We start from the raw sequence: 14,038 nt of genomic DNA, 5'->3' as shown, positions 1-14,038 counted from the left end.
AAGGGTTGTTGTTCAAGCGACGCTCCAATCACGTTACCAAGATGGCTACTTGAAGGTTGCTATGGCTTCAATCAAGACATACCATTATTTGATGACTGGACGGCAACTGGAGTGCTGTAATTTGTTCAACACTGGTCCAGTGCTGTCGAAACATTCCCCGAACGATTGCTGTAAGGCGCTCCGAACTAATAATGCATAACTAGCTTTGTGCATCATGTTAATTCTTCGCTAACATTAATCACGGTAATTAAAGTATCACGAAAGAGGGCAAACGTCTTTGGTCATGTAAATGGTTCTGAGGACGTTCGTTGCCAGGAGACAATCTTTCAAACAGTGGTAGTCACATTGATGAACAGAACTCGCTTGGCTTTGTGTTAAGGATGATGAATATGATGGTGTTACCATTATGCTCGTTATCTAGTTATCCTTCGCGGTATCGACCGGAGCTTGGTCGTTTTTGTTTGGTGCCACATTTTGAGGGGGTTCACGTTGGGGTCTTGGCTGTTGACAACTCTACCGTCTATTCGCGTGCCAGGTAGAAGCCCCGAAGGCTACTGTGGTCTCAAATTTTGACATCGCCGTGACGCGGGACAAGATTCCAGAGGCATGTGAGGTGTTACGAGTTGGTGACGTTTGACCCCTGTCCTCGTACCTATGTCGTATACCTCTCTTGCCCTATGCCCCAACCTGATCGAATGTCGTGAAGGTAAATCAAAAACACAGAGTCAGGACAAGACTGAGTTTCTCTTCGTTTTCTCTCTCTCTGTGTGTTTTTTTCATCAAATAAATGAAGGAGGCCGAAGCCAGCAGCGATTATAAATAACTCGCCACGTACTCTTTGTTTGAATGCTGTCAGTATCACATCCATCACACAGCAACAATGGCTTTCCTTTAGCAGTGCCATCATCCTTTTTTTTTCCAGAGACTGCCTTTGTTAAAGAGAATATCTCTCTTTGTGTATTATCTCTGTGTGTACACACCTTTTGAAATGATGTATCTTTCCCAGTACTGTTGTCACTGTTCCTCTTTTCTTCGCCCATCCCTCCCCCCCCCACCCCACCTCGAGGCGACGAAAAGAGTTGTTCAGAGGAGTACGAGGACTATCAACGTTACGTGGAAGTGATATGACTTTTGACATTCTGCCTTCGATTTTCAACTGCATATTCTACTGTGTATTAGTATATTCGATTGTCTTCCTTTTGACGAAGAGAGTATCAACAAGCGGCCTAGGTAGAAGAGAAAGCACAAGTGATACGCTTGGCAGTTATTCCGTGGATGAATATCAATACTACAAGCTATAATGTACAATACGCATGTATAGATTATGAAAAACGATATTTCCATTAGGTCAACCGTCACATACAAGTAGAAGACCAACAAAGTGGGAGCAAAAGATACTGATTACTGTTAAAAAAGATAATGAAATAGTTACGTTGAAATCAGTAAGTGAGCAATACAGCTCAGTGCGATGGTCGCCGTTGTCCGGTTGTTATCCGTTCCTACATGCGTTTTTTTCTTTTAAATTAGAATTTGATTTCTCTTTCCAAACACATCTCGCGCATGTTCGACTTCCTCGATCGCTTCGCTGATGTAAACATTATGACTGAAATGATTATTAGTTGGCATATTTTCCTTTTTTTTAGATTGGTGTAAAACTTTACAACAGTTAGGAGACCACGCACATTCATTTATAGTTATTCATTTGCTGCAGTCGGGATATTGTACCACGAGGTAGTGTGGGAAAAGAAAGAGCATTGTGAAATGAACGTCTGTCTAAAAATGATTACTTTTGATAATAACTCATGTGTATACAGTATAGGGTCCATGCCTGTGCCCGCTAGACACTCCTCCCGTCCTTGGTCCGTTTTCCCAAATACCTCACGGATCCTTGCTTGTATTTTAAAAGTCACGCGTTCCTGAAATATTATAGTAGCGGCAGATTGATCAGCAGAGTTAAGGGACTTACCTCTTGTTTCCCTGAGAGAGTTAACTCGAGACGTTAAGTCACCAGTGATTCTAGGGAGCGACAGTTGATCCGCTCCCCATCCTGACAAAACGTCGTTTACTTGGCGCATCCCAGAGGATGTATTCGAGGGGGGGGGGGGGGTGAGGGAGGAGTGGTAACAGAAAAAAAAAAGGAAATCGAAGAAAAATGAGTAAAATTGTAGACAAAAAGAATCTGGGGTCCTTCTCAATTCATTATTCATGGCTATTTTACTCCTCCGTCGACAATGGTCTTTACGATGAACAGAAAAAAAAAGTATTCAAGGATGGCTCGTAGAAGATGCTTAAAGACGCCACTGTGACTGGTAGGGTCATGGTTAACCCCCATCCATATCATTTAACTGGACCAGTCTCAAGTTCACAGACCCAAGCAATTGTGAGCAATTACTTTGCATAGCTTCACATTGGATAAATCTGCGGACAATAGCATTATGATAATGAGAAAGGTCCCGTGGTACAGCACAATTTTTAATGACGTGTGGTACATATTATAGCATTTTCCCACGTTCCAATACAAGTACAATTATTTTAACCAACATATTAAACGGTCGTCATACGCAATCTAAATAAAAAACGAGGAAGTCAACGAATGTATTTGTCATGTATAATGAGCTAATATTACTGAGCTTTAAACAGAAGATGGAATTTAATTGCCTTCAGTTGGAGATAATTGAATAGGTTGAACGGAAATCAATCATGAATATTTATAAACAAAAATATATTCTCATTGTAATTTCATTCACAGTAGGCCCCAAGGGGTAACCATCATTAAATACTATCCAACAGAGAAGATGACACATCTTGGCAGGAGAAATAGAATCGAACATGAGAGAAATGCCACAATTATATGGGTTGAAAACAGTAATTCAGACAAAGTTTGACATCAATGATAACACATGTGCAATATTTCGTCTGTTACACTGCCGATACACATACGTCCGTAGTATATGCAGGCGTCTGCCAACAGTAGACTACTGAGCAAACGTTAGAAGGTTTGAGGATCCGTACCCCACAAGACGAGTGTCATTCCACTGTTCTCCGAGGAGCGCTGACCGACATCACTCTTCCAGAACTACCCTCCAAAAGAGTGTCGCCATGGTTACAGAGGGTGAAGATACTTTGGGTAGTCTTATCAAGATCATCAAGTTCATGATGCTAGTATAGGTGGTCATCTTTGTTTCTCTGCATTAGTTTGGCCGTCGAGACAGGAAATTCAAATTTCATAAAGCCCCGTCAGGCGCAGCCCCTCGTTTAGTTCAACCACTCATAGTAGAGTGGTTTCTTTGAAATATTTGTGGTATTTGGGTTCAAATTTCGCCTGATATAGCTTGGAAGTGTTTGCTACCTTTTCTTCATTTTCTCTGATTTAAGAGGTCGTTAACAATTTGACTTAAAGGCAACAATGTTGACTTGACGATTACGATGTGAAGTACGTGTCATCTTCATGAGATGTAAAGCTATGACACTTAGATTCGCCCCCCCCCCCTCCGCCACACCTTCATTCCACGGTATGAGCTAGAGTCCCGCTTCTAAACTTATTTCAACCCGAAGCCCACAAATTATTGCAAGGCCCGTAGCTAGTTAAAATATGATTGTTTTTATTTCATTTTTTTTATGTAGGCCGAGTGTAGATCTCACTTCAAGACGAGCTCCGAGAACAACCCAATAAATAACCACGTGCCAATTAGGGCCTAGAGAAATACAGATATGTATAGGCCTATGAATCTTTAGAACCCATTTCAGGCACGCGTACCTTGATCAAACTTGTCTGGGGGACTCATTTGTGCCTGTGCCAAGCAGTCGCACCGCGTCTTCGTCACTTTAGGTGATTTTGTTGTTCACGTAAGCGACGAAAATCTTTGCAAACCATTCCCTGTCTTCGAGGTTTCTAAACTAATCCTATTCGTCTTCTTCGTGTTTATCGAACTCTGACCGTGGAAGTAATCAGCTGAGGTTGTCAAAGTTTGATCAAAACAACTAACCAACCAACCAACCATCAGACAATCAAACAAACAAACAAACAAACAAACAAACAAACAAACAAGACATAATACCTAATGGGGTAGGAATGAACATTGAATGTGAATCCTTCAACAATCTCTTTGTCGGAGCAGTCCCATGTCTCCCTTCCCGCTACAATATAATTATGTCTGTCGTCTTGACTTTGTAAGTTTGTTCGTTTGTCTGTCTGGCTGTCTGTCTGTCTGTCAATCCATTCCCCCTCCATTCCCCTCCCGCTCTCGCTCTCTCTAATTCTTTTTATATCTCTCAGGATGAGCGTGGTGACAGTATTGCATTCCGGGCGTGGACAACAAATTAATGTTTATGACAAACAAATCCCCTCATCTCCACCTATGCTTCCGCTATTACTCGTCGGAATCCAGCCCACTCCACTATAGACAGTAAAAAAAAAAGAATTCTAATGATGATGATGAATATGATATATTCCTTTTAGCATGCGAAGTGACAACTCCCTAATTACACGCCAGGTCCGTCGGCTTGCCGTCACTCCCAGCGCCCCTCGACTAGGGGGAGAGCTCCTCCACACGTTCCCCCTTGTTGTAACATAGCTGTAAACCGCTGACTAATGTGCTATGAAGTCACTGGATATGTCAATAACCCGTCAGTGGAATGTGATCCGATGTTCTCCAAGTAAAGCTGCAAATAGGGGTCCACATTCGCTGGAGGGCCCTTCTCAATTGCCCTCACAACCTCTACAGTGGGAGGCTACAACGTTGAATGTGTCACTTTCCCTAAAATGATCCGGGCATTAATCATTAATCAAGATGTGTCTCAACGTTTGATGGTTTTTATCATTCCTTCATGGTAAGTGCAACGAAAATGTTCTCATATACTAGTATACTCACTGAACAGAAGCTGCATTATGACTATAATTTCTAAAGATTAAGTATCAACAAATTAAACTACACACCGACCATATAAACAGACAACGACTGGACTGAACTGAAAAATAATAACGATCAAACACGATTCTTCCGACTTATTCCTAAATGCTGACCTTTAATAAATCGAAGGTGCGTGGCAAATGATCACGTACGCTCCTTTTGTTTCCTCTTTGCGCAAGCGAGACTTTGACTAATTTGTCTCTTCAATGCTTGAATTCACATCAAGGAACTATGACAATTTTCCTGTGTTTGAGTAAGCCAATCAAACATGAAACGGTTGACTTGCCTTGCAAATGTCACAAAATGCGTTGGGGTCGAGTGATGGGATATGAGCATTTTGGCAAGTCATTTCAGATTCGCAGTCAAAGCAGGTCGGATCAAAGTTTCTCCTGTTCCATAGAAGAGTCTTGAATATTTCCTTCTTAGAGTTCTTCATCGTCATCTTATTCTTATTCTTCTCTATGCCCTTTTCTCCTCCTTCCTTCTTCTGAATCTTCTTCTCCTTCTTCTTCTTCTTATTTTCTTTTGCTCTTCCTCATCTTCTGAAATTGAAATTGAAATCGAAATTGATCTGGTTTATTGCCATCAAAAACATGCAGACGGGTGAAAAGTCCGAAGACTTTATCATTCCCGTTCACAAACTACAAATTGTACAAAATATATACATAAAAATACGTTATACAATATCTTTTTCCATTTTATCATTTTCCTTCTTCTGCATCTTCTTCTTCTTCTTCTGTTTTTCATTCTTTTTCATGTTCTCCTCTCCCTTCCCTCCTCCTCCTTCGTTCTCCTACTCCTTCTTCCACTTCTTGCCCGTATTCTTCTTCTCCTCTTTCTCATTCTTACTTTTCTCATATTTCTCTTCTTTTTCATCCTTCTCCTCATTCCCTTCCCCCGTTTTTCGTCTTTCTTACTTTCTCCATTTCCACGGCTCCGAATCTTTGACCTTTCTACTCCCTCTTTCTCTTCTCAACTCATCTTATTTTGCCTTCTCATCCAGCTAATTTCTTTCTGACACATCTTCTCCTTCTGTCAATCTTTCTATTCTTCATCATTCCTCTCCTTTTGCTTTGTGTGTTCTCATTTGTAAATTACTCCTTTCTTCTTCTCCTCAATGCCGTTCTTTGCTCTCTTTGTCAAATCCACCTTATTAACCTCCATCCATCTAAATGTTCTACATGCAATATTATCGAATATTGCACGCTGGTGTGTTTCGTAAAACCATCCGTTATCAGAGCATCAACGTTTTTTTTTTTTACGCTTTCAGTCGAACCTATTGTCGATGGAATTGTTAGCGTTTCTTTTGTTATTTGTTTTTGTCTTTGTTGTTCTCTTGTGATCAAAGTGTGAAATGGTGTCAACAAGTTTGTAGTCAAGTCGCAGCGAACAGACAAAATGGAAGGTTCAACGAATGCTTAAACCGTTGACCTGTAAAATTGGCTGGTCGCTGGCCTGGGCTATTGTGCAATGGATAATCATTAAATTGATATCGAACAAAACGAAACGTCGTTGTCACACCGACCATTTCCTGAAGTCATAAAAACGTTATTATCACTCTAGGTCGTTTCATGTTCGCCATTCAAACGGAGTACAACGGTGAAGGGTAAACTGCGGAAGTTCTCTGTCAACGCGTGTGTGTTCAACACACAATGTGGCATTTTTCCGTTGTTTCGGGGGTGGGGGGTCTCCAACAAAAATTAGTGCGCGATTTAGTTTAACACGATGAAAATCTCTACTCATATTCATTATTTCATGCCTAGTGTGTTCTTTCCTGTTCTGAAAAGCTCCCTGGTTAAACAAGACTATTCGTAATTATCATTATAGTCATTCAGGTTATCGTCTTTTTGTAGGCATCGTCTTTGTATACTTGCATCATCATCATTATCATCATCATCATCATCATCATCATCATCATCATCAGCAGTAGCAGTAGTAGTAGCAGTAGTAGTCGTTGTAAAAGCAGTAACGACAGAAGTAGTAACAGTTGTCATAGTATTACCATCACCATATTTCTCATACCAGCCAAAGACATGTCCCACGAATCTTAGGATTAAAAATGTGTAATAAAAAATAGTAAAATTTTGTTTTTAGATTGTGTACCATGCACTCGACGATGACAGCAAATGTTGAAATAAAGTTCTCCACAACCATTAGCGTTATAACCGCTAAATGGTTGAACTTTTAAGGTTAAAGCACATTCCCCCTTCTTTTGTTTGTTAGGGAACAGAAGATAAAACTAAAAGAATGCTGCTGATCCGGGTGTGCGAGGCCACTCGTCCTTCTCCCTCACAAGCGGCGGTATAGTAGCCTCAAAACTACGTTGGCCTACAAACTTTAAGCAGCATCCAGGCTACGTTTACGTTCCCACTAGGGAGGAACTTGACATGTATACATTTGCCTCTATCCCCTTGATATTGACCACTGGCTGGGATCAAATCGCCACCCACCTCGACGGGACTCCTCGCTTCGTCACGACGATCGCAAGCCTTAAAGAGAGAATCCACGCTCCGTGCCGAAGTTGTTGACTATGACATTTAGAATAATGTAATCTTCATTAAATCCCCATTTGATTGAACAAAGCTTTAAGAAAAAAAATGCAAACCATTATTTGCATCACGTTAGTCTCGATGTGTGATGATGCTTGGTCAATAGTGACTTTTCAAGGGTTTTATCACTTTATCATCGACGAAAAGAAAAATTGCCTGTAATTTGATATCTCCTCTGTATGTAATTTGACTGCGAGATAGGAGTGAACAATATCATAGTTTTATGTTATTATGTATTCATGTACAATTCCATAATTTTCTATATCATTCCCGCATTTGATCAATTTTCCTGAGCTCTTCAAGTTGAATAAACTCCAGTCAGTAAAGTCGCTTCGAAAATGTAGTAGAATGTCTTAAAGCATTGATGGTATAGATAAAACATTTCATTTCAGAAAAAAACACCGACAACATTACATGTTAAGCTACGTCAGCCTGTTATCTTCCACCGACGTGAACCAAGTCAGTTAGTTCTTGTCACTTGTATACCTTGGTTTGTGGCAGTGATAAGCGCTGTTTGGTACTTGAAAATGTCATTCGAAGAAATCCCCAAGTTTCAAGGTTTTCATTTTGCTATCATACCCCGTTATTCTAAACAAGCGATCCTTTAATTGAGCGAAGGAGTGATTTTGTGAATGACCGGTCGTACAGCGCATCTATAGGTACTTAGTATGTTTATTCTGCGGCCTAACACGAAACCAGAGGCGGTTTTTACGTTTCTCTGCTTTTCCTCCCCTTTCCCCAAATTTTTCGTGGATTTTTCTCTTGATCGCCCTGCACCGTGTGTTGATGTTATCTTAACCAAAGCCTCACATGAGATAATGCCATAATATTCGATATTGTGGGGATGATTTACTGTAATGGCGCTTAACATTCACGACTTAATCCCGAGAAGTGAAAACCAGACAATTATTATAAGGCCAACGCTGGCGTCTGTGATAGATGAGGTGGTGGTTTGCACTGCAGACGAGTCTTGCTCTTCGTATTTACCTAGCCCAAACCATGACTAAAGACCGCCGAAATCAATCACAAGATTTAACGAGCTTTCTGATACGTCTCGTGAATGTCACAGAGTGATGGTATTTCTCAGCGAATTTCTCAATTTCGCCCTCATTTCATTGTCATCTCCATATCGTTGCAGTTATTCAGTTATTTTTTTTCATCAAATTAGTTACTAAATAATAACTTCAAGGCAAACAATATCCGTTCGTATGATTCTTCAACAGATAACTGGGGAGAGGATTGATGAACAAGCCCAATATACAGGCTTTTACCTCGTAAACGCAGCTTCGCGTCGACTAAAAAGCTTTGTTCTGACTTCACACCAGTATGTCAAGAAAAAAAATTAAAAAAACAGGAAGCAAAAATGAAAGGAACAAATAGTCTTCGCATGTGCTTTAAAACTCAATAAACTGATCAGTTATGATGAATCTTACCCTTTATTTGTCACACTACCTTTATTAGATTTTACTTTAGGTTTTTATAAGAGTAATCACCAGTAAGATATCGATCTGTCAGACTTTATCTGTCACCTGCCCTCGGGATGAGACATGTCAGAGAATTACCGCTAGGAATACAACGTTGTATTTTTTTCCTTACAAGATGTTATCCTCGAAACGCTGAAGATGTGGTTGTTACTTCCTAAGAGGACTGATGTTGTCTAAAAGGGGTCCGCAGATGTGGCCGAGAGGAGGATGAGATGAGGTCAAAGTTTAAAACCCTCGTGTGTCAACGGGAATAATAATGATGAATGGAGAGTATCTCTTAATCCTGCGGTTTTTCATTCCATGGGCGGCGAGAATATAAGTGCCTTTTTAAAAAGCAAACCTCCATTTCGATGAAAAAAGGAGCATCACTCCCTCTCCCGGTACGGGTGACGACAGATTACCCCCTTAGGGATCGAATGTTACCCCCCTTCGTCATAAGCAGGGCGAATTGCGGTTTCAAAAATTGTATGAAGGCCGAGAATGCAGTCTTGAAACAAAAGAGAAAATAGAGCTTGTCTGAAAACTTTAATTCAAGTTTTTGAAGCGAATGCAGGCCACCATTTTATTCAAAGCACATTTCAATGATTCCTCTTCTTGATCTCCCCGTTGGGTTTATGCTGTCTTGTCGATTCTTTTTTCCCCCAGCATATCATCTTGAGCAAAATGTCCTTAAAGAACGTTATTAAGGCGCCCCCTTCAGTATTAAAGCTGTTCAACTTTCAGCGCTTGTTTGTGTTTCTTGCTCAAAGCAGTAGGTGTGTGATTTTTTGAAGCTTTTATGTTTTACAAATTCTGCTTCATGTTGGAAATGAGTGTTTTCGAAGCGACAATAAACTAGACTGCAAACATTACAGATCATCAACTTTTGTTTCAATTACTGAATGAAGAAAGTACAGCTGTATGATCAAATTCCAATTCCCTTTAGATTCACTGAAGATTCGCGAACTGCCAGTTAGGATCACGACTGTTTTAAATATGTCGCAAGATGTCGCTGTTCCCACTCGGCGAGGAGGACGCATTCATCGTGTTCGATGTTTTATGCTAGCTCCGTAATCACTGATGAATGTGTGTCAAAATCATAATGTTGACGTGAGACTAAGCCATGCCCTTCAGTCTTTTATCCTTTATCGCAGTATTTTCATATGTTTTGATACTTCCTCTGTATCATGATCTTCTTCTCTCTCCTTTTCTCCCTCTCTATCACTCTGTCTACCTATATCATATCCGTCTATCTATCTACCTACATAATTATCTATCTGATCTGTCTGTCTATTTATCTATCTGTCAATCAATCAATCAATCGATCAATCAATCTACCAATCTATCTGTCCATCAATTATCAATCAATCGATCAATCAATCAATCAATCAATCAATCAATCAATCAATCAATCAATCAATCAATCTATCTATCTATCTATCTATCTATCTATCTATCTATCTATCCATTCATCAATCAATCTACATATGTATGTATGTATGTATCTATCTATCTGCCTATATCTATATCTTCTTATCACCGTCCAAATACCACAATTATTGTACTTTTCATCTTCATTATTTTCTTTTTCATTTCTCCGTCTTCCTTCTTCGCGTCATTTTTCCTGTCTCTTTTCTTGTTATTTGATTTTGAAATGAATGTCTAAATAATGCCTGTTCAACTGTTTTGACATATTGAATGTACATTCATAGGAAAAACAACTTTGTTGTTCTGTTTAAATGTTTGAGGTGGTTTTTTACTTTATTATCATTGAGCATTTTTTTCTCTCTCTCTTCCTTTCCACTCTTGTCAGTGGAGCAATGTGCAGGGTTGGGTGAGGCCTACGTATTTTCACTGAATCCAGTAACGACGCGAGAGGATTCCGAGGAGTTCAAGTACGCCGAACTCCACTTCTACGCCAAGAACTTCATGGTCGGCGAGAACCTCGACAACGACGAGGAAGTGGCCATCTCTTTCTACCACGCGTCTTCTGCCGAGTGCCATCCCATCGGCGCCTTCAATTTGAAGATTCCCAAGAACGGCTGGCTGATCACCGATGTGACGTCCATACTCGACCACGTCCTGATCGACGACCACGCTAAAGTCAACATAGCGATGTACGTGGGTGAGGTTGTGGTGAGCGGCTACAGACACCAACTCGTGCCCGCTCACGGCAGCCAGGAAGAAAAGCTCGTCAAGCCCTTCGTGTTCGTGTACACGGAAGACAGCTCAGTGAAGAAGGGCGATGTCCAATCGAACTGGCAGCGGCTGGCGGAGAAGATGGCATCGAGAGACGCTGACTTGCCGACGTCCGTACCGACGTCGAGAAGACATAGGAGCGCGCGGAGTGCAAACGTCACCAACGAGACGCTCGACAACACCGTCCCGCTGCAGCCGGTTGGCAAGCCCGACCCGACCACGACGCACATTGCGTTCTCTTTCTTCGCCGAGCAGAACATGAGACGCATCAAGTCGAACAGGAGGAGGGCACGCAAACAGCGGCAAAAGCAACGCAAGAGCAAGAACATGATGCTGGAGCCGGCGTTGACGGCGGAGGAGGAGGCGGAGCAGGAGAGACAGGAAGAGATGCGGTCGCGGAAGAAGAACCTGAGCAAACCACGCCCAAAGGAGATGGACATGGTGGAAGGGTCGATCGCTCCAGCTGATGGTACGTGTCAGAGACACGAGATGCACGCTGATTTCTGGACGATCGGGTGGGGGGACCACATCCTTGCGCCATCTTCGTTCCAGGCCTACTACTGCATGGGACGGTGTTCCTTCCCGATTGCAAAGGTGATAGTCATTTCCTGTATCTTTATTCACTATGGTTTTAAAAACCGCCTCTGTCACTTTAATTTATATCACTGCTACTAGTTCAATTATCTTGTTGCAATCACTGCCAAAATTCTTAGGTATAAGTGTGCCCCATGCCCCTGCAATTATTATCACTGCCTGTACAAGAATCATTGCTAAACTACTACTACTAGGTATTAAACAAGTCAAACAACAAGTACTAGTAATGCCACTGCAACTACCACTACATCTGTCAGTACTTTCTAAAACAACAACAGCAGCATCAGCAGCAGCAGCAGCAACAACAACAACAAAAACTATTACTATTACTATTACTACTACTACTACTACTACTACTACTACTACTACTACTACTACTACTACTACTACTACTTTAATACTAGAATATTCTTGGGTCAAGAGGGGCAGAAAGAGAGAAACTTGTCCAAAGATGTGTACAGCAAGATTCATTTTTTAATCCGTTACAGCACTGTTTTTCTTTAACTTATCAAACGATTACTTATTGTTATTTTTATGCTTATTTTTTGTCTTTTTGAAATCAGGAGCTGCATCCGTCCAACCACGCGATCATTCAAAGTATCATGCACGCCCTGGGAATACAGACCGGCGTGCCGACCCCGTGCTGCGTGCCGGAGAAGATGAAACCGCTGACGCTGCTCTACATCGACGACGAACTGAACGTCTACCTGAAGAAGTACGACGATATGACTGTCGTGTCCTGTGGATGTCGTTGAACTCGAAAATCTATGTAGTGATAATATTTTTATTGGAATTTATATTGGATTCACGGTCTACGCAAGTCGACATCATTCGAGTTCAATTATATTTTAAACTCACGGGGGGGGGGGGGGGGGGGGGGCTTAACTACCGGGCACCTGTAACTGCAACGATTGCCCGTAATATCATAATAGACAATTATTTTTTTTCGAAAGAAGGTATATTGACTGTACTGCGATTTGTGTTGTCTACATCGACTTCACAAGTCAGAGTTTGAAGCGGTTGACGCGAATGATGATTTGCAGAACTTGTTTGGCTGGCTGCAAGAGTCGCCATCACACTTTCCTGTTCGTATGTATGTTTGTTCGTATGTATGTTTGTTTGTTTGTATGTTTCTGCGTTGTTTTAATTGTTTAATTTAAGAGAATGTGTTAAGAAGAATCTTAAGACTTATATATCATCTGTAAAGGGTCGTGCGGTTTCTCTTCATTTCTTTATCACTCGTAATTATTTAACTTCAATTCCCGTTGGATAACTCTACAGATCATGCAGAGGTTTGTCTGCTTGTACCAATGAATGTGCACAGCAGAATGTGTGCAGTTGAATCATTATACCTTCATCATGTGTCGCGAAATCGGTTACAGCTCGTTATTCCGAAGATTCGTTATTCCGAAGGCTCTTCAGTCCGAAGATTCGTTATTCCGAAGGTTCGTTATTCCGAATTTCATTTTCGGATTAACAAATCTTCGGAATAACGAACCTTCGGAATAACGCCACAAATGTTCGGATGAACGAACCCTTTTTCATTTTCGGATTAACGAACCTCTAGGTATAGGGGATTTGTGTGTTTCGGATTAACGAACCTTCGAAATAACGAACCTTCGGAATAGCGAACCTTCGGAATAACGAACAGCACCCGCGAAATCACATAAGCATCGAAAGATTGTCTTGTGATCTGATACAAGCGTGCGAGTCATATTGGTAAACTTTGGAGTCCATCATTCAACTAAAATCAAATCGTGTCATTATGTTTTTAGGACATACTGCATGGCGCATTTTCAAATCAAATGGAATGCGGAACTTAAAAGGATGAGTGCCAAAGAACAAAGCTTACTAAGTTACATAAAATTGCAATGCACATCGATAGCTTGGATGGAGACAGCGATTATTGGCTTCATGAAAAAAAAAATATCGTCCAATTATGTAAGCTCCATTGAGATAGAATATTGTACTGGCTGTGGGTCTCAATTGGTTAGAAAAAACACACAAATAATATATAGGTTGAGCAGGGACGGATTCAGGAATTCCATAAAAAAGGGGGGCACGCGCCCCCTCCATTTTTTCATTTTAATTCTTTTGTTTTAACAAAAATAAAGGGGGCGGCACCCAGTGCGCCCCTCCTGGATCCGCCACTGGCTGAGTCAGTTAAACAGTTAGACTCTTCTTCCTTAACATTGCACAGAACAGTCAATTATTCTATTCAAATAATTTGGCTTGGATTGGTTCATGGGGGAATGGTGACAGATAGCACAAAGTTGATATGACGCGGGGCTGGAAAAGGCACTTGAATAACGGTGAGAGAGCA

The 14,038-nt window shown here is 41.1% G+C and overlaps 1 protein-coding gene across 1 annotated transcript in view; it reads left to right on the top strand.

Annotated features, from left to right (window-relative positions):
- Nucleotides 1-12,470, top strand: part of LOC139724648 (uncharacterized) — a 58,340-nt gene extending 45,870 nt beyond the window's left edge. Inside the window, exons 2-3 of the mRNA XM_071635779.1 lie at nucleotides 10,736-11,715; nucleotides 12,279-12,470. Coding sequence (XP_071491880.1) covers nucleotides 10,736-11,715; nucleotides 12,279-12,470 — 1,172 coding nt within the window. The remainder of the gene's footprint in view (nucleotides 1-10,735; nucleotides 11,716-12,278) is intronic.
- The last annotated feature ends 1,568 nt before the right edge of the window (nucleotides 12,471-14,038 follow it).

This window comes from Diadema antillarum, unplaced genomic scaffold (genome assembly GCF_040938485.1).
Source record: "Diadema antillarum isolate AM-2024a unplaced genomic scaffold, OU_Dant_1.0 scf00000226, whole genome shotgun sequence".
Classification (NCBI taxonomy): Eukaryota; Metazoa; Echinodermata; class Echinoidea; order Diadematoida; family Diadematidae; genus Diadema; species Diadema antillarum.
The sequence above is the reverse complement of the archived record's forward strand: the minus strand, read 5'-3'. Positions and strand labels throughout refer to the sequence as shown.